The sequence below is a fragment of the Cottoperca gobio genome, chromosome 7 (assembly GCF_900634415.1).
Source record: "Cottoperca gobio chromosome 7, fCotGob3.1, whole genome shotgun sequence".
Taxonomy (NCBI): Eukaryota; Metazoa; Chordata; class Actinopteri; order Perciformes; family Bovichtidae; genus Cottoperca; species Cottoperca gobio.
Window position 1 is genome coordinate 10196097 of NC_041361.1, and position 21720 is coordinate 10217816.

The 21720-nt window shown below is 41.6% G+C and overlaps 1 protein-coding gene across 2 annotated transcripts in view; it reads left to right on the forward strand.

The window, feature by feature from the left end:
- The window catches only part of LOC115010607 (low-density lipoprotein receptor-related protein 1-like), an 81630-nt gene that overhangs the window by 14709 nt on the left and 45201 nt on the right, over positions 1-21720 (forward strand). For both annotated transcript variants that reach the window (XM_029435268.1, XM_029435269.1), the window contains exons 3-6: positions 8160-8297; positions 15399-15518; positions 15850-15978; positions 16255-16515. In XM_029435268.1, coding sequence (XP_029291128.1) covers positions 8160-8297; positions 15399-15518; positions 15850-15978; positions 16255-16515 — 648 coding nt within the window. The remainder of the gene's footprint in view (positions 1-8159; positions 8298-15398; positions 15519-15849; positions 15979-16254; positions 16516-21720) is intronic.

Consider the following 21720-nt stretch of genomic DNA (forward strand, 5'->3'; position numbering starts at 1 on the left):
GACTGATAAGGCAATGTGGATTAAGGTTACTTGTGTGTGGTGTTGTTTGGGTTTTCTGTGCACTTTTATCAAAGAAGGTGGGTTTTCTTTCCTGGAATTTCCATAAAAGATACTTAAAAAAATAAAAACTGTGCTTTTATTTGACTTCTTTTCAGCCCTGTGACTTCTCGGCTTAGTTATGGAGAGTTGTGAGGGCTTTTTTTGCATCTAAATAGTTTATTATTAAACCTAGCTTTCATTTTCTAACCAATCTGGTGACAGTTTTTCATGATGCTAGAATTAAAAGGGCTGTGTCACAAGTTTCATTTCATTTCACAGCTCTGTCGGAACAGTTGCCGTACAAAACACTGACTCCCTGTCTGTATCCCAAGTCTGTATGCAATTATGATTCTTGCGTGAACCACATTCACTGTGGTTGAGCCAGCGAATGGGAACAGATGTTTGAAAAAGCCCTAGCATGTAAGCACTTTCTCCATCATGCGAAGTGCTTGCCATGAAGGAATCCCTTTCATCATCAAAAAACCTTGTGCAACAATTGTCTGTGCCTAATTCTCTGTTAGACTTTTAGCCCCTGACTTAGCATGAAAAAGTCCACAGGAGGACTTCCAAGCAGGGGGTGAATTGCATCTCAATCATGCAAATACACTGCCTTTCTTTTCCCACACAGTGCATTCCCCTTTCATTCAGGGTGAGAAAAATGAGCTGATGACTCAAAGTAGTTAACACTTGCAAATTACAACCCCTGTACTCGTACTGTCAAGCTGTCATTTAGTTTGTCTCCATACGCTAGTAGAGGTAGTGCCAACATATAGACACACGCACACATTCATTTGTTTTACCTTGTTGATTCTTGAAAGTAATTTTGAGGGGATATGCCTTGGAATGCAGTTTCATAATGAAATAGAGGGACCCTTGGCTGAAGAGGCTGAAAGTATTTAATGTAACACTAGCCAAATGTGCACCCTCGCATTCAGACACACACTTTCATGTTAATCTTCCAGTAGACATGTGGATTCATGTCTTTGCTTTGAACAGGACAACACACTGGACACTCTTTTAAAGAGTTTGTCTGATGTAGCAGCGCGATACTGTGGTGAAAGTAGCTCCCAACACACAACCATACCATGTCCCTCGACCCACACACTCTGGCCCATGCCAGTGGATGCCATGGCCTGGGGCCCAAGCTGGTAGGGAGGTCTGATGGGAAAATTGAGTTATCATCTCTGTGCAGCTGCCTAAGGCGACCGTGGGCCACACAACAAGGTTATCTGCCCATCTCTTGCCCTCAAACCCCCTCTGGACGCTCGCCAGCCTGGTCCTTTGTCCGGCCCATCTGACTGTCATGCCTCAGCAGCATCTCCAAGACAACCAGCAACAGCTGACTGCTGAGGTGGTGGGATGGGGTAGAGACAAGGGGAGATGGGATGATCCTACAGGAAAAGCCTTTGTATTGGAGAAAATAAGAAGATTAGGATGGAAATAGCTTTGTTTAGCTCTGACCCATTCACTGTAGAAACGACCTTAAACAGCAAAGTTGAGGTGGCGAGGGGGGTGTCTTTTCATGGCCTATAATCAGTCATGTAGCTGTTCTTGCAGGGGGCACCATGCAGGGTCAGGAGGGTCTGCAGTGGCAGTGGTTGACACACTGCTTCCACAGAGGAAGGAGCAAAGCCCTGTAAATCCCTCTGGTCTGTGGCCCTGAGCCCTCCTCAGCTTCACCGGCCTATCAACAGACAGGGAACACAGGGCTTTCTCACGCCACACAGGCACCACTTCGCTTTCTCTGCTGTCCTCTCCACGCCCCGTCTTCTCTCTCTCTCTTTCTTTCCTGTATCCCACTGTCTTCCTGTCGGAGAAGATAGACTTAAGTCATCTCTGTTCCTCATATCTCATCTCCAGTCTTTCCTCTGGTGTACTTGCCTCACAGCCCCCCTCCCCCGTTTGCAGATGGTTTGTTGGTTTGTTTTTGCTTGCTGTCTCTGTGTATGTTACTTTAAGGAAATGTTCAAGCGGTGCATTTCATACAGTGACAGTTAACTCTGTGGCAACACATTTAACAGACCGGTTTTACTGGAAAAATTCAGATTTGAATCTTACTCCACCGAGACTCTATCTTTTCAGTGTCAAACACTTACTAGTTTAGTCAGAGCAAATTACTGTTGATTACCATGTGTTATTATGGGATGAATATATATAGGTTGCTGGTATTCATATTCATCCTTTAAGACTATGGTAAGATAAAATACGATCCTTTTATTAGTCCCACAGCTGGAAAATGTGAAGTGTTGCAGCAGCAAAGGGGATAGTGTAATAAGAAGAAGCATCAGTAAAACAAACAGGATACAATGAATAAGTAACAGTAAAAAGGAAAATCTAATAAATAGACTGAGTGAAAGGTTGAATTCCCATTATTGCACATAGGATATAAGCATGTTGGGGAAATTAACTAGCGCATCAGGGTTTCTTCCCGTGAGAGCACTATGTGCCGTACTGTAAGCCCTGTGTGCTGTGGCTGCCTCAGTGGGGTTTTGCATAGCCATGTGCTTGTTGTGCATGCTGCTGTAAAGTGTGATTCCAGAGATGGGATAGTTAGTCAGTGGGCAGGCCTGCCTGTCACCCTGCACAACATATTCATTCGAGCTGACAGCAGACTTTATGGGAGTCAGTCAGGGGCTGGCATGGAACAGGAAGAAAAGCCGGCTTTTATGCTAAGGACAAAAGATCGACAGGGGATCCAAATTTAAGGTCATTGCATAACTACGGGGAACTGAAGGATGGGGGATGGTGGGGTCCAGAGGTTGAGGTGTTGGAGGGAAGCACACATTGGGAGAGACCTTATTTCACGTCACAAGCCCAATGCCGGTCAGGCAAGTTAGTGGAACCCAGAGCCACAAGCGAGGGATGACGGCACAATATGGGGGGAATTATTTGAAGGTGACACGGGTAGTGATACATTACTTACTTAAATCTACACTGTGCTCAGGGGATATGTGTAATATTGTCTTTGCACAAAGTCATATTTCACTCCAAAGAGCGCATGCTGCAATAAGAGTTTCAATAAGGCAGGAACTAAGTTCTGCATTATGACTCATAGTTTATACTGTTTTAATCATGAATCCCAGCGCTCTTTGCTTTAATATGTGATTCTCATAACAGGCTGAGAGGGCGAGATCACACAGCAGAGAAAGATTTTAACAATTAAGATCCCTGAGGACCCAGTGATGATATGCTAATATCGCTGTTAGCTGATCACACAGTTTAGTGCCATAATGTAATTATCCTCACTCTGCCCTGTAATAGGTGTGAGGGATGTAATTTCCCCTCTTTTATTTGTCTGGTATCCACTGCACTGCCAAGCTTCTTTTTTCTCATGTTCAGTTCTTTGTCTCTAAAGGCCCTGACACACCAAGCCGACATTAACGCACTAGTGAGTAGTACTACTTTGCCTTGACCAAAAAGTTGCATTTGAACACACCGCAACGACTACAGCCAACTGCAAACGAGCACGTACGTAAGGTGCCTGCGTGAGTGGCAATAACTCTCGACATCAGCAGTATATGACTGTATTCGTCATTCAAACAAACTTGGACAGAGTATATACAAACTAGAAATAGCGGTTTCCTTCCAATTTCATTTCGCTGATCAGTTGGTCTTCAACTGCTTCATTCCAAATGGCCATGATGTCGGTCTCCGTTGCCGATTCAACCTGCTGAAACTGCCAGCGGAGTCAGCAGGGACGAAACATTACGACAGCGCTGGACACACCGCAAAAACAAGGCCGATATCGGCTTGGGGTGCCACGGCCTTAATGCTGCTGAACTCACCGAAGAATCTTTGCAATCTCAGTGAAGTGTCGTGTTATGGTTTCCTTGAATATTGTTCTGTGTTAATTATATTCCTTCACTCCTATGGCAAACTCAAATGCACCTGCTAATGATACTTTAAATAATACCTATTCTAATCGACGGCACACTGAAATGTGCCGTCGATTAGAATAGGTATTATTTTCAGTGTGTTAACCTGATGACCCTGTAAAATCTCCATATTTTGAAATTCTTTATTTCACATGAATTCACGGCTCTTTGTGGTACCTTATTTGTGGTTTTGTCTGCACTGAATTGAGAGAGGAATCGTTTTTTTTACTCTGTGGCCCTTAACAGATGGAGATAATATATATATTTGATACTGTTATCTATGTTTTATAGAACTTTTAGAGATGGTTGCAAAGCATTTTACAATGATCCATCTTTTGGTCTCCAACAAATCCGAGCAGTTGTATTTTTTATAAGTTGAGCACGAGGAAGCACGTTTGACTTGAGGCAAGAGCATAGCAATTTGCTGGATTGCTTGGAATTACTTTATGCAGATCAGTAAATTCTAGGATACATTTCATTTTGGAAATATTCTTTTGTTTAAATGGAGATAGAAGATCTGTCGGCCTGTTTTAAACATGAAAAGCAACAGTCCCTTGTTAGTGACTTTGGAATGACAGGCCCGAATGAGTGCAGACATTTTTAGTTAGTTATAAAGTTTAGTTAGTTCTGCAACATTGAGCATTTAATATTTCCAGGGCAGGTGTTACATTTGTTTTCAAATATAACTGTATAAGTTGTATAACAATATTATATAATATATAACGTAGTGCCACAGAAGCATGTGAATTGAGAATTAAATGGAGCTAAATTAAGGGTTAAAATAAAGTTTAGAAAGTGGCTTTCTGAAACAAATCTTAACTTTGTATAAGTTACTTCCGAACTAAAGAGTTAGACCAAATTAAACAAGATAACCAACTAACTTGTTTTAGTCCTTATTAGTGAGAGTCAGAGAGTCGGCTTTCTTTCCATAAACATGAGTATGGCAAAAGAAATATCAAACTACCCATTGAAAAGATAATTCAAATAAATATGGCAAAAGCATCAAAGAGCACGTTATTCTGAGGGTTCTCACGATGGTCTCCCTTTTTCAAGCTGAGCATATTTAAAGAAGAGAAGAGAGAAAAGAAGAGTTGAATCTTTTAATCATGAGTTGCATCTTTCCATCGAGCAACAGTGTTTGGGGACTGTAAATATGCAGTTTATATCCCCTTAACATGAATAACAACCCATTTCAATGATTTGTTATCCTCAACATCTGGGGCGGAGAGAGTTTGGATGGGAACAACTTCTACACAGTCTTTAAAGCCGAATGCATCTGGGAAGTTTCAAAATTCATGGATGTGTAACTTTTTGACGTAATGATCTTTCAGTTCAGAAAAGGCGCTGCAGGCTTGATGAATTGCTTTACATGCTGTTGCTTCACTGACAAATAAATCTTCAGTTTGACAGTGAAAGGTGCCAGATGCCAGATGCCGAAACCTTTACGTGATCAGCACTTATAGAGAGACACGCATACACATACAAAGAGCAGAGGAGCCGAATCGCTTGTTGACAGGCGCGGAGAAATGGCTTTAAATAGACCCTATGACTAGTGATCAGATCGGCCTGTGCTGCTGATCGGAGCACCCTTAGCTAAAACAAGAGAGGTGCTCACTGTGTCGCAAAGATTAGTTGATGCTATGAAGTACTCCAAAGCAGAATGGATTTTACTCATTCTCCCTTTTGGCTCAAAAATAAACCATCTGTGTTGCATCTTTCTCTGAAACGTATGACAGAAAACGACAGTTTGTAAATGAACCGGTAGTTTTAAAAGTCAGCAGCTACAGAATAAAAAAATACTATTTTGTAGACTTAAGTGTGTGTGTGTGTGTGTGTGTTAGAAGTTCTACTGTGTTCTTTCCCTTCAGATGTTTGCAGTAATGCTCTGCTTCCACTGACATATGACACAGGAAATGCCTACTGCCAGTATGAGGGGAGCTTATTGTAATACACTGCCAACAACTTCCCAAACTGGAGCAGGGAGTACAGGGTTCATCTCCATTGTCCCTCCTGCAAAGTTATTTAATCCTCCATATTGTCCTTTCTATCTAGTTTTCTGCTGCTGGTTCCTATTCAGCTCCTGCCAAGGTATTACTGTGTTGTGGAACTCAAACAATTATTTCCGGCTGTTGTGTATCGCTGGCAGTAAAAGTTATTCTGCTGCTGCCTGGTGATGAAAAGGTATAAGTGTGTGTGATGGAAAGTAGAGTTATTGTCTTGTCAGTCTTTTGTTTGCTGCACTGTGTTGGCACCTGGTTCCTGGTATAGCGTACCACACTGTCAGGTAATTAGTTTATCTGCTCAATCTTCAACACATCGCTTTTGTCAAATATGCTTACATGTATGCATAGTTGTAAAGACGCAGATTTGTGGAGTGATTCAGCTGACTTTTACTATGACTTACACTCAGAGAAAAAGGTTTGCATATGATAAATCCTTGGCAGTTTGTTCGCTTCCAGTGTGCATTGCAGTTCATTCTTGTTAGTGCAGTTTATGTAGAAATCCCCAGGTTGCCAGTTTATTGAATGTAAATCGGGCTGGCTTAGAGACCGCGGCTGTGGGAGGGCTGCTAATATACTAGCATCCCCCAGATGGGAGAGCTCTCCCTCTCTCTCCCTGAACCAGATGTATTGGAAGCTAATTCTCTGTTCGTATGTGGCACATTTTCCACGCAGGCTGCTGTGGTGGGATCATTATGGTAGCTCTTGTCACTTTAAGATGCTTGTTTTAACTGAGTTACATTGTATGATCTGTGTGTGGTTACTAATCCCTTGAATAGATAGAGAGCTTAGAGAGAATGGTTGTGGCATTCTTTAGAGAAGTATGCAAATGTTCTCCCTCATAAGTCTTTAAGCACATCCACACTTTGATTCATTTGAGTGCATGTCTTGCAAAAATACGAGAGAGATATTTTTACTTATCTCTAAGAGATAATAGCGTCCCACAACTCAAACTGGATGTGCATGACACAAAGACATTACATACTGAATAAAAGTAAATGATATGTGTGTTACTTACAGTACAACACCCTCTATCCTCAAAGTCTCACTTCAGAACTCTCAAAACTTAACATGCATGAGGCAGAAATACGGATCCAATGATTTACATTTTGGCTGCTTAATATACAGACACTAAAGACTTTGTGTATGTCAGATTCTGAAGCAGGCGTCTGAAACAGGTTTGTAGCTCAAAGCCTTTCTCGTGCACCGTGCATAACCCACAGAACTCTACAGATCGTTTTCTGTGAAGGCGGTGAACTTTATTTTTTCTGCTTCTAGTGTTTTTCTAAAATGGGTCAGCAGATGTTAGAGAGAGAGAGAGAGAGAGAGAAAGGGAGGAGGAGGAGGAGGAGGAGGAGGAGGAGGCGGCAAACGATTTGCTCTGCAGTGTGGGCTGAGAGGAGAGATAGAGAGAAGAGTGGGAGAGAATGAAGGGAAGAGACTGCATCTACTGTATGTTCTGGTGTGACGCTGGCAAAAGAAAAAAATCTCTTTTTCTGGACCAGAGGAGATCACGTTCTGTCCTATGCCCTCCACACCTTCTCCTTATACAGTACAGCCATGCTCAACACCCCATTTAGATTCAATATGTTGTTGCCAGTGTTTACTTTTGTCATTTCCTAATAATGTTCTTTGGTATCTGCAAAATGTACAGACCGTATTTAGTGTCGCTTGTGCATCATACTGTACGAGATGCAAGGCTGTATCTAAGGGCTTGTTTTATAAATGGACTATTTAATGCTGATTGATGATATTACCCTACTCACAACAGGAAATAAATGAATTGAGAAACTTGAAGCCTTCTGCAAACGCAGCCAGTGTAAGACACATTTGTTTGATCCACAGGCTGTGTTTTGTTGTCTGTCTTATCTCGGTTTTATTTCTTCTTCTGTACTCGGGTCTGTCCTGCGAAATATATCTTGGTCTCAAAGAGACTCCCTGATTAAGTAAAGGTTATAGTAATACGATTTTAGAATGAAAACATATCTCACATTTTCTAACTTGTGCAGTTAAGGGAGTTTAAGGGCTAAAGGGCCCGCAGCTAGGGATTCAGCCTTATCTTTGAATCGTTTCATAAAGCCAAATGCACACATTTTAAAATACATATTTTGAATGTTCTTTTTTTATTGTTGCATTTAAATTGGTTATTGGTTTACCACTGTACATAAGTTATTTGTTAGTTGTACTTTCTGTATTTAGCTTTGCACTGCTGTTTTTCCTTACATGTGTTTATCTTGTTTTCCAGGCTCACACAACAGGGTGAACCAGTGTCCTGTCAATGAACACGGGTGCCTCGACCCCGATGTGTGTATCCATATGAGCAAAGTGTGTGATGGAAACCCAGACTGCACCGATGGCTGGGATGAGGGCCCTCACTGCAGAGGTAACGAACACACTAGCACACACACACACACACACACACACACACACACACACACACACACACACACACACACACACACACACACACACACACACACACACACACACACATCTGCTTACTCTCATGTCCCGCAAAACACACTCAGAAGAAATTGTATCATCTTTGTTGTGCATAAGAAATGACCAGCCAGCCTCTTCTTGCTAGCATCTCACTGTCTTCCCATTCAAAACTATTTTTTCTATCCAATAATCTCTTGTATTAGTCCCTTTAATGAGCTCTCCTGCTCTGGCTTCTGCAATTACAATGGAATTTCTCTTTCTCGGGGAAAAAAGTCATTAAATGATCAATCAGCTCAGCTATGAGGCTGTTTCCCCAATCCCTGTGGGAATGATGAGCGTTCAGCCCGGATGCAGCTGGAGAAGAATCCCATCAAAATCCTCTACTATTAATTAGAGTCCATTGAAGAATGAGCGATGGAACATATTGGGTCCATAGTGTCGGTCTTTGTTACTATAGACAAAGGAGCAAACTTCGGCTTCCTACAGAGAATTGCCTCAGTATTCAGCAAGGCAGTCCTTAGATAGAGCTGTCTGAAGCTCTGCCTGTTTATAGTTGCAATAACTGGTGTTGGGTACATATTTTTAATTTCTGTTGTGCACGCCCGTTTGTCTGTCGCTCCATTTTGCTTGTTATAGTAGGGACATACTGTGCTGTTCCGTATGACAGTCCCTTAGCTAGAATATCAAATCACAATTCAAATATTTACAATCAAGTATCCGTGAACCGAAACCCTGGAACATGGGTTGGTCTGCCAGGTTTTCAAACGACGTCTATAATCTTGGATCACCTTATCTCTTCTGCGTATTTAAACGTAATAACCAAAGCTTCTGTTGTGTAAGACCGTGTGCTACATTTGAATATTGTTAGATATTCAGGGTTAATTTGTTGTGGGATTTCTGTGTTTTATGTATTTACATGTATTTATGCAAATGTTATGTGTTTTAATGTAATTTATTCTATTTCCATTATTTCTTGCAATGTAATATCTCTACATCTTATTCACCGCCCATGCAATAGAGAGTTTTCCTATTGGACCATCCTGTATACATAGATAAAGAATAACATCTTCTACATGGAGTTATTAGATTAAAATGTTGTAGTGCATTAGTCAGAGCATTTAAGTGTGATATGGCTTTTTCAGAAGAGCAGGAGCATTGTTGGGCTGTTGAAGTGGACAGTTGTACAGAGTGGGTGAGTGTGTTGGTATCCCACATACTGGTCATCACTGCGAGACAAGCCTTTACCCAACACAGGGATGATGTCATCCAATCATAACATGCACTGCCTGTCCCTGAGGACACAAGTCCATCTATCCTCACGCCTACACATTCATGTGCTTGTAATGCATGCATATACTCACACATGCACACAAACGTACACTCAAAGTCACATTCTTGCAAATACACACCCAAACACACCCATTACTCCGCACACAAACACACCAGCAGTGTGTCCAGAACTTTTGGCATTGGTGTTTGTGAGCGCCCCTCTTTTCAGGGAAAGGCCTGGCCTTTCACAAGCATCCTAGTGTTTGCTTGTACAAACTGCCGGCTTGTGCAAGTATACCTGGGCACTGATGTCTGAAAGCACACTTTGTAGGTCGGTGTGTCCAAGTAATTCTGCCAAAGTTGTTGACAAGAGTGGTTAGAAAGGGGAGTGTAGCAAGGCTAGGCAGGAATTTTATCTTGCTGACATAAATTTTAATCAGCATTTTCATAGTGTGTAGCAATGTTTTGCACGGCTTGTGTATAGGAATGATAGCAAAGGAGTAACCAGGTGGACTCGATGATTCTGTGACGGGTGGCGAAGTTGATACATGCGATATGGTCTCAAGGTTCAGATACAGCACTTAAACTGACACTTGATTTGTGTTTGTGTTGTCTTTGCAAAAGCAAAGTAAAAACAAACCAGAACATGCCTATATTATGCTGTCTTTGGGCCCTGAGAAGCTTTTGTCTTACTAGTGAGAAGATGGGCAAGAGGCAAGACTTTTAGGTGTGTCAGCTGCCAAGTTTAAATATCAGAACATTGGTTGGCCATAGAATAGCCACAGTTTGTGCCATACACTTAATGTCGCTGAGGAGAGCGTGAGCGAGCTCGGTAACAATGTTACCCTATAAGAACCTTCTTTGATTGCAAAAGAAGGAAGTGTGTATAGTCATACTCAAAAAAGGGATTGGCCCTTGGTGTCTTGCTCAAGAGCATGTAAAAGGCATACGTTAAGAATGTTTTCCAATATGATTTAGTAATCCAAACCAGTGTCTCAAGTTTGCTATTCTAACTTTGTCTGCCATCCTTTGGTTAAAACACAAAGTATAGTTTCAGGCCTGTATTTAAAAGAGCATTTTTTCCCCTGTTTTTTTTTTAAAGGTAAATGCAGCCTTTTCAGACAATGGGCAGTTATGTTGTTTTTCTGTCAAATGGGTGAACGTTGAGTCTTTTCATTGATCTGTAGGCCTGCGTTTGTCCTTTCTCTCTCTCTGGGGGGGGGGGGGGCATTAGACCTGCCTCCCTCCCTCAGAAGCGACTGATTGATAGGGAAGAGAAAATGGGGTCATGGCAGTTCTCTTGAGAGCTTTTCCCTTTTTCTCGGCGTCTCAAAGGGCTCCCCGATTATTGTTGTGGCCTTATGCTATTGTTTATGCATGCAGTGAGCTTTCATTGTCCTTCATTCCCACTAACTGTGGAATGAGAATCAGTCATAGGCTTCTTGAGGTTGCCTGTAGTAAGACCCCATTTCCATCTTTATTCAAGAGCGGGTCTTGACCTAAATGAGTTTATTGGCTGCAGTTAGAGTTGTCTCGCATGACAAGACCTGTTTTATTGTCTTTGCCCGTCACTGTATTTAGAGACACTCAAGTGTTGTGAAACTGTCATGTATTTCTTGACTCATAATGGGCTGCAGAGTGAAGAAAGCCTAAGTATTGATTTTCTCAGGCAAGTTCAACTGTTGTGTGTTTGGGATTGTTTAGTGTGCCACAGTGTGTACTTTGTGTGTTTGAGTTTTTTACGTAAGTTTAGAGTTCAGCAGCTGGGTCAGCATGCTGCCACTATTTGGGACTACGATAGCTACTGTTTGCTCATTACTCAAGGCACTGTCCTGCTTGTGTTTGCATAATGGTGACTTTGCTCCCTTTGACTCTGCAGCTCCACACAACTGCCAATAAATACACTTTTATGCTCACAATTGCTTTGCCTATGCATACCTAGATATACACACCATTATTTCCTTTAAATCTAATTTACCGTTCTCAACAGTTTCTCTCTTTTCAACAATGCAGCATTAACCACCAACCTCTATGTGATGGAACGCACCAAATAGTGAGTTGGTAGTTTCACAGAATGAAATGGTCTTCGATGGTGCCTCATTGTGTGTTTAACTGAGCAACGTGATCTGCTAAATTGAAATAAGTATTGGTATTCTCAAAGTATTAGTCAAAAAGGGTTAGGGTTATGCTATAATTCAAATGAATTATGTGAAAGGCATGTATATCCATACAAAATGTACACAAATATGCACAAACCATTCAATTTCAGAAGTAGAAATCTGGTAATGTGATGGAGCCATGTAAGAAAACAGTAGGCTTCTGTCCGCTGCAGGTAGAGGACAGGGGCATGTGTAGACTTGTTTCCAGACAGTGAGAGCACAAAGGTAAAGTAGGAATGTCCTGGGAATTGCCTCTCTTTAAATGTCACACACTGGAATAGCCTTTTATAAAATGAGTGTGTGGTTCAATTATGGCCTCTGGATGTTGAACTGGAGAGGCTTCATTTGGGATTTTTCGTATTGTTCTCAAGACAGTTGATGGATAGATGAGCTGATCTTTTTGTTAAGTTATGTTCCTGAAATCATTTAGTTATTACAGTTTTGTTGTATAACTACCGCCACAACCTGTCAATCAACCTGTGTCATCTTGTTGCACCCATCCTGCACTGGCTGTGGACAAAGAGCAGTTTTTCTTATCTTCTTCTGGTCTCTGTTTCCTTCCCTAATTTACTTTCTCTCCTTGGCTCTAATATTGTGTTGCTATTCATGCTACACTCCAGCCCACCATAAGTGGTTCCAGAAACTAGTTCCAGACAAATGAACAAAATATGCACAGTGTATCATATGTACCTGAAACTTGTGCTGGCATTATCATATATTCCTCATATTTGCATCAGTGAGTTATTGAAGTCTGTTTAATTGTGCACACAAATGTGAGATGTCTTCTGATGAAACTAGTCTTTTGGCAAGCAGCCTTATACTCTCACTGCTTCCCTTTTTTAAAGAGCCATAGATGAGTGAAATTGAGGGTTGCCATCCATGCAGCAACAGGATCAATGGCTTTGGCATGCTTGTTTAGTACTGAAGGCATGCAGTGTGTCACTGTGTGATTTGTTTGCTTCGTTCATTAACCCCTGGTCAAACGTCTGACACGCTGCTGTTGCTTGTTTGCTTGGAGCTGTAACTTTCTAACCAGTCCTTAACCCCTTTATGGTTCCATTTCTGTTTGCCCTACCTTCCTCTTCTCCCCGTTCTTCTGCATTCTTCTTCTGTAGTTTTCTGTTCACTTTACATTTTCTGTCCTCGCGTTGCTCCCTTCCTCTGCTCTTCCTGCTATCGTACAACTACAAAAGCTCTCTGAGGTTAGAACAAGCAAAAGGATTTGCAGACTCGCATTCCAGAAACTTTTCCCCCCAGACCCTCTCAAAGGAAACACACATTATTTATTTTTCACGTGGGTAACATTTGATCATAACCATCATTAATAAATGGTAAATTGATAATTAATTGAACTCAAGTTAATAGTTATTTTACTGTCAACAAACAATTAAGTGATAAGTAGTAATGTTTACTAATTATTAGGAATGCTATAATTGATGTTGTTTTAACAGATTTTATTGTTGCCTTTTATAAATTGTTACATTATAACTTTTATATACTATATTAAGTATTTTGTAATGATTATCAAATAATTTATAAAAAGCATTACATAGATGGACCAGATATTTTAACACTTATGGGTTAATAATTGGTTTGTAAACCACCTACAAACATTATTTGGATGGCTATTATAAAGTTGCAACTGATGATTATAATACCTTGTTAAATGGTTAATAAATACTTTGTGAAGTATCTATAAACATTATTTAGATTTAATACTTTGTTAATCATTAACGAATCCGTAACATATATATATATATATATATATATATATATATATATATATATATATATAGATATAGATATATATATATATATATATATATATATATATATAGATATAGATATAGATATAGATATAGATATATATAGATAGATAGATATAGATAGATTACTGATGTAATCAGAATGTAAGTAATGTCTCTTATCAACTATGATACAATAAATAATTTATAAACAAATGAATTCATATTACACACATTAGCATTACTAATAATAATGAAACATTAACTATAATTGAATTGTTTAACAGTAATTACTATTTATAAATGATGGTTATTATACAGAGTTACCAGTATGATCAAGATTAACGTTTATCATATTCTCACCATAAAATTTAATCGTAACAAAAGTATGCTTCTCATGTGTGGAAGGAAAATTTAGATTTAACCTAAATCTGTCAAAGTAAGAGCTTTGGGAAAACAATTTTCTTTTAATTATAGGATTTTGTTCTCATGAACACATTAGAAATGGATGGATGTTAGTTGAATACTTTGTATCATCAGAGGTTGCTATTGATATAATGTTGATGATAATTAGTGCAATATTAATTTAGTCTATATTGCCCACACATGGACACTTGAGTGCAACATGGAACAAAATGACCCTGGACAGAGGTGGAGTTTGTGGGTATTGTAGCCCTTTAGTTGCCTGTGGTCACTCGCAGCGTCAGGCTCAGTGAATGGATTCGATGTTGGCCACAGTGTTTGCTGGGGACTCTCAGTGGGGCCACAACAAAAGGGTCATTGCGGCCCAGAGTGCCACAGGCTATAAGGGCCCTTCACTGGTCCAATCTCCGCTCTTCACAGCCACACTATCATTAGCTACTGTACGCATAGTGCGTCCATGACCATTCACCGTTTTTTGTTTGATGCCGAGGTAAATTTCTTTGTGCTAGTGGAAGCCTCTTTTATTTACTGTTTTGTTATATTGGTGTTTACACTTGGTAAGTGATTAAATGTGAATGTTTCTCAACTTATTCACTCAACTTTTAAGTGACGTTTAGATCAGCACTGGATGTGTTGGTGGTAGTTTATGTGAAGGCTTTGGCTTTACTCGCTGATACAGAATATTGCTGTGGTCACTGTCCTGGAGCTTCAAAGGGTAACCAGGGGTTGTTGTGATTTAGGACTGCAGCATGAGAATACGCGCCTGTCATATTTCATGTCAGCGTAAATCTTAATTCAGAGATGAAAGCTAGCAGAAATGGAGAGACGGCAAGTTCCACATGTGAATTAAAAGAAATGTAAACGAATGAGAGCTGATCATGATCAGCATAATATATGTCCCTCACATACTGTAATTTCTGTAAAAGGTTTATTGAACTGTGGGCAAGGACCCACCCAGTGCGGATCACAGCTTTTTTATTTTGGTGGACGCACACATGACCTAAGTGATGAAATATTTTATCATATGTGTGGATGACCCTCCTTCATTTCCTGCAAAAAGGATGTGTCCTTGAGTTTCCTCTGGGGGCGGGAAAGAAGAGGCCCGCTAACGTGTGTGCATTCAAACCATCTCGTCTGTCACATGCACAGATTAATACACATGCTGCCATGTGCGACCCCCACTTTCTCTCTCTCACACACACACATGCACACACAATCTGATCCCCCAGTGGAGATGTGAAAGGATATGACAGTATGGTTCTGTGAAGATTGCATTGGGATTAAGATTAACATTAGAAAGCTGATCTGCACACAAACCTGAGGCAATTACTTAAACAGGCTTCATTTAACCTCCATTGTTGTCCAGAATGTATTCTCCTCCCCCCCCCCCCCCCCCCGTCACAGTATTTCATATTTTTTATGTCTTGCGGTTTTTCTCTGCTTCAGAGCAGGCACCAGGCTGTGCCTCCAATGGGTGCCAGTTTCACTGTGCTGTGACTCATGATGGGCCTCTCTGCTACTGTAGCAACGGCTATGAGGTCGCTGCAGATGGAAAGACATGTAAAGGTGAGTGGGTGATTTGGCAGATTTATTCTAATTTGGCCAAAGTAACATTCATAAAATCATCTGATTACTCTGACTTTCTGCTCGCTGACTGGAATTTGCTAGCAGCAGCGTTTAGAGAAGATTATAATTTGTTATCGAACCTCTCGCCTCGAGAGAAGATTAATGCATGTTACGGGGTTTGGTAGTAACCTTTTGCTTTTTTTACCCAGTGCTTAACATTTTTGTATCTAAGTACACCCACTGTAGTGAGTTGTGAAAAGGGCTGCTGCACAATCTCTTTATATCTCATCACTGACTGAGTCTATAAATACATTGTGTTATTTTTCTGTAGATTTCAATGAGTGCAATGTGTACGGGACGTGCAGTCAGACGTGCACAAACACCAATGGCTCCTACTCCTGCAGCTGTGTCGAGGGCTACCTGCTGCAGCCTGACAACCGCTCCTGCAAAGCCAAAAATGGTGAGCACACACACACACACACACACACACACACACACACACACACACACATAGTGAAACAGAGAGTTGATTTGTTTCTCTGTCAACAATGTTTCCCGCTGTATTTTATCAGATGATCACATCTGCATGGTGTGGCACCCCCCTTTTGTTTTACAAGCTTGTTTACTGGAGAGACATGTATTGGTCTATGGCTCCTCTCCATCTCCTCGTCCTATCTCTTCCCCCTTATGCCCCCTTTCCCTCATTGTGTCCGCTTTTTCTATTTGCCTTCCCCAGAGCCAGTAGATCGTCTGCCAATGCTGTTGATTGCTAACCTCCATGACATCCGCTGCACCTCCCTGAGCGGCTCCACGTCCCGGCTGCCTTCCATTGCCACCAAGCAGACCATGGCTATGGACTTCATCTATGCCGAGGAGACCGTCTGCTGGATAGATGTGGGTGACACCCCCGCCGCCACCCAGCTGAAGTGTGCCAGCATCCCTGACCTCAAGACTGTCACTAACATCCGCACCATCAACATCTCCCTCAGCCTGCATCGTGAGTCCTAGTTTCATTGACAAAAATGACTGACTGTAACAGAAAGCTTTTGTTTTTAGAAATAGTATTTTCTGCTGACAGAGAAAAAGTTGTCAGGTTCTTTGAAGGCATGAGAGAAAGAAGAGAAATGAATTCCTCGCATAAGAGCACGCAAGGAAGGCTGAGGTAATCGGTTTGAGTTGTCAGCTCACCCCGTGTGAAATTTCTGTACTTTGCCGCAGGAATCAAATGGTCAACTTTGCATCTGCTAGCTCAGACAAATGTAAGATGTAAAGCAATACGGCCTCATCTCCGAAAGCTGCTCATACCAGCATAAAAGTGCCAACTAGAAATGCTGAGTCCGGCTTTATTTTTCAAAAGGTTTGTCTTTGAAGAACAGGGGCACCCTGACACTCCACTAAATCATCCCATGGTGGGAATAAGTGTGTAGTTTACTTACAGTGATATGATTCATATAAGGCTGGCAGCATGCCTTCAGGCATCCATCTGCACATTTCTTGAGAGACAAACTGTAGCCTACTGTGTAGCCTGATTTATGTTCTGACTGCATAGCGATACAGAACCATGGAAATTAATTTTTTTCCACCGCTCTTGTTTAATGAATTTGAATGTTATCAGTCATTGATTTTTGATATGTAACATTTGGCACTAGGTTTTTCAACAGAAGTCCTTGTTACTTCTCAAGTCCTCCCAAATACTGTACATTTTGTTCTGAAAGGTGTTGTAGATAGATAGCACGTGTGTGTGTTTGTGTGTGAGTGTGTAGGAGGACGGACGTTATATAGACCACAACTGATAAACAATGACAAGTGAAATGTCTGGCCTGTGGCATAGTCATAGTCTTAACTCACAGACTCATCTTTTGGGCAACACACAGACTAACATACAGAGCATGTGAACACTTACCTCTGAGAGACTTACTCATATAATGCTGACATTATTTATCTCTGATTACAAGCCTGACGAGGTTTGTTTTTATTCTCATGGCTGACAGAGCCGTTACTCCCTAAGAATGGGGGCAGAAATGAAGACAAAACATAAAGGCGAGGGTGTGTGTGTGTGTGTGTGTGTGTGTGTGTGTGTGTGTGTGTGTGTGTGTGTGTGTGTGTGTGTGTGTGTGTGTGTGTGTGTGTGTGTGGGAAGCGTTCCCTTGAGAATTGGCCCCCGGCATGGAATGGCAGACGTGAAGAAAACAAGTGGAGAAAGCCGGTTGTGTAGAACCTGAAAACCTGTGACGTGATTAGAAGTGCCTCGGCTTATATCCACTTCAAATGAAGCTTGTGCAACTGCTGTCACTGCTGACAGCCGGGGCAGAGCCGAGGCTCAGTGAACCCCAGCGTCCTAAAATTGTTTTTTTTCCAGTTGATTCACTGCATTCTCATGAGTTGCCCATATCCCGCCTCGCCCTCATTGTGTTGGCTTGCCACTGTGGCTTTTTCATCCACCTCTTTGTTAAGTGGTCTGAGAGGTAAACGCGGGCGAGGGGTGGAAGTTTAGAGCGGACCCTGAGAGAAAGATTGAAGGAGACAAAGGTGACAAGGGAATGATAAAAGGAGAGGGAGAGAGAGAGAAGGGTGTGTGTGTGTGTGTGTGTGTGTGTGTGTGCGTGGTCATGCAGATGGTATTTACATTCCTCCGTTGGGTTATGTCAGCCTGAACAGCCTCTACATTCCTCTGGCCGTCTCATGTCCTGTCCATTCAGGTCACTTTAACATGCTCATAGCTGTGGCTCACACACACACACCGACCCATATACCTTTTGACTCATGAACCCAATGCTTAGTTACATATTACCTTTTCTGATTTGAGACTTTTCATTCTTTTCTGTTTGGCTGCCACTCTTTACATACCGTGTCTGTCCAGGTGCTGTCCCACTTGTGTACACTTTAGAATATGAAATGCTTGCATTGTGCCCTTGTACATCTAAGTCAACCTGCAAATAAGAAAATTGAGCTTTTTCATAATACTTTTTTGTCTTTTCTTTGACGCAGCACTAACTTAATTGCAGTAAAACATCGCATTTAAGTGGTATCTTATTTAATATTGGTATGAGAAAGTGCAGTTTGGAATAAGACAACCAGGCTTTCTATTAAATTAGGCTCTTCAGTGCTCACACAATGAAGGGGCAAAGTGAGTCTATTATTGTTGTTTACCAGGAAGCAGTTTAGAAGTGGTGGTTACACACCTAGATCGTGTTGCATCACATCTTCTGACTCAATAGCCACACACATTAAATGAATGTCTTTTGCCGTGTGACATGGCACCATTCCTCTTTTCCCCTGAAGGTTAATGTTATATTTCATTGAAATGCACTTAAATGTTAGTAGAGTAGACTTAATTTCAGATAAGATGTACCTTTATCTTTACTATAAAACTATGAAACACTGGTAAACCCTGACTGTTTGTGGTTCTGGCTGTTCGCAGTCACTCTGGGAGCAAACGGACTTGTACTTTGGCTGACTCCACATTTTTATGTTGCATCAGTCTGGCCTCTCTACTGCAATAAGAGAGCAAAAACCCCTCCTGTTAATTTAGTGGATCTCAAGTCAAGAAGCCATTTGCTGCACTAACTGTATGGTTTCCTTGTGGCTATTGACTAGTGTGTCCTTCTTGATTGACCCATTTGCCATTTGTGTTCTTGAAGGGGAGCTTGCTCTTTCAAAACAAATTATCATCATATAATTGGTGCCAACATGGGTTCTTTGTCAGCTCTATTCTGTGTTTTATAACGAGCAGGGCTCAGGTGCTCTCCTCAAAGCATGGCGGGCAAGCCTGGGGATTGGGCTGAGATGGATATGGATGAAGGCAGGGGGAGGGGTTGGTGCAGGGTTCACACAAATCGGTTGATTTATAGCTTCTGGGAGCCTAAGAGAGCAGGGCAGATAAGTAGATGAGGGATCCAGATGTGGCCTGTACTGTCTGCATGTGTGAGTCTCTAACAGGGAAGATAAAAGGGAAGCGCAGCCTACCTGTCCCATCCCTTCCACCCTCCGAGCGGAACTCCTCAGCAGGGACCGGCCCTTCTCCCCATGTCCCTCTGCCCATCCTTCAGACCTCCTTCCTCCTTCTTCCTAGCCTTTGTTCTTCAGGGGTTTTTCCAGAATAAATTAGTTCACAGAAGGTCTTTGTAAATATGTGTCGAGATCTGATTATAAATGTATAGTTTCATGGGGAAAATCATCGAAGGCATCCTGCCTTATTACAAACAAGTTTATTTATATTTATTTTTATTAGATATTAATGTGTATCTAGCCTTCCGATGTAATACATTATTTTCTCAGCTGTCCAAAAAGTGCATGTCTATCTTACTTAAAGGACCTCATTTCTACCCAGAACTTCTTATCAATTTGTTTAGTCATGGGTGGAATCATGTCAAATTACCCCAGCTATCAATACTTCCTATCCAGCCAATAACCTCTCTTTTTCACTTGCCGCAGACAGAGATTTGCCAATGGCATAACTGTTAGGAATTATAGCCTCTTAAATGGAGGTCATATGTCAGATCCTTATGGAAATTCAAAATCGCTTCACTCAAACTGTGCTCTTGAAAGGTCAAAGAGGTTTTTTGCACAGATTAATAGAATACTCTTGGCACGGGAGGATTATGGAAGCAGCATGATGACGATTATTTTTCTGCTCTTCACTAACATTTAAATATGGGAATACTTGCACTGACGTGCAAATAGAGGCAATAACATTAAAGTGCAGATTTTGAGATGCTATTCCTGTGTCTAGGCGCCGGTGTGTGACTAGTTTAAAGAACTAAATAGGTTGTGGCCCTGTATGTAAATACCTTTTGCTATTTGGGCAGAAAGCATGTTTGTTGTTGCCAGTAAGACCCCCTCAGTTTGTGAAACGTTTCCTCAGAGTAGTGTGAGCTGTTAGGTGTTAAGGGCAGGAAGTGAAATGGGGTTGCGAGGGCAGGGTGGTTGGATGGGGAGAAAAGGGTGGGTTCATTCAGTTTCCCAGCAAACTTTTCACTTACCAGAAGCTGAGTGAGTAAGCACATCAACAGACTGGCTGGCTCTCTGGATAAAGGGGTTCCACTAGTTGTACGCTGTTGCACAACGCAATAGTCACTGTGTTGCACAACTGGCTCCTCAACTCTGTATACGAGTCTAATCAATGCCGTGTGCAGCTAGGCTTCCAGCTGGATTTCTTTAAAGGAGTATGGTTTTAGAGCTGATACCAAAGGGAGTATCACTATCCCTCTCTATTCCATGACAAACCTTCCCCCGTCAGAATCTTGGTTCTGATGTTTATGAAACATCTTGGTCTGGTTTTAACTCCCTCCCTCTGTTCTTTTGACTAGGAGTTTTTAATTGGCTCATGTATTTACAGTTACTTCCCGTTTTAGATGTGAGATGGCCATTACCTTTGCCGACTGTCAATAAATGATTTTCAGCTTGGAGGCACACCAGAATGTTAAATGTTCTGATGTAGATTTATTTTGCCATCTGTATCTTTCTGTCTTTCTTTTCCGCCCACTGCCACAACCCCATCCTTCACGTTTTCCCATTTTCTCCTCAACTCTGTTTATATTGTAGCACCATGCATACTGTAAGTCCCATATGGGGCAAGTCTTTTGAAGCTCTGTGTATGTTTGGTAGGTGGGGTGGGGGGCTCTACATTAGGCCCAGATGTGTGTTTGCTCTTTTGTGGTGCTTGCTTTGGCCATGTCTTTGAGCAGCATGGTTGTCATTGTTGGGGGGGCTCCAGCGTAGATGTTTTCTTTATGAATGGTCAAAGCCCTAGGACGGCCTGACTGCAGACTCACTGTCAATGGTGTTATAACCCACTCGTATACCCCTACATCAAAGTCGTTTCTTGGATTAACTGGAGAGACACGTGTGGTCACTTTGATACTATATGTTTGAGTAGTGAGCCTGTGTGATGTGTATGTGTGTTTACAGTGTTCTGCTTTGAAAAGAAGTGTGGTGGCAGCTGTTAAAACACAAGGCTGTATGTATCTTCCCAGCTGGGTCTCCCTGCGGTCTGGGATTTCTGCACCCAGTCTCATACAGGACAGAGGTTCTCAGAGAGTGAGAAATATTTCCAGTGCTAATTTAACACTTCAATCCCCCTAATGCTGGGGGTATGTCGCCATCTGCAAAGCTTCCTCTTTCTAGGTTAACTTAGTAAGCAGTGGGGTTACAAAATGGGAAGTTCTTTTGTTAGAGGTGTATTTTAGGTCACTTTGACTGA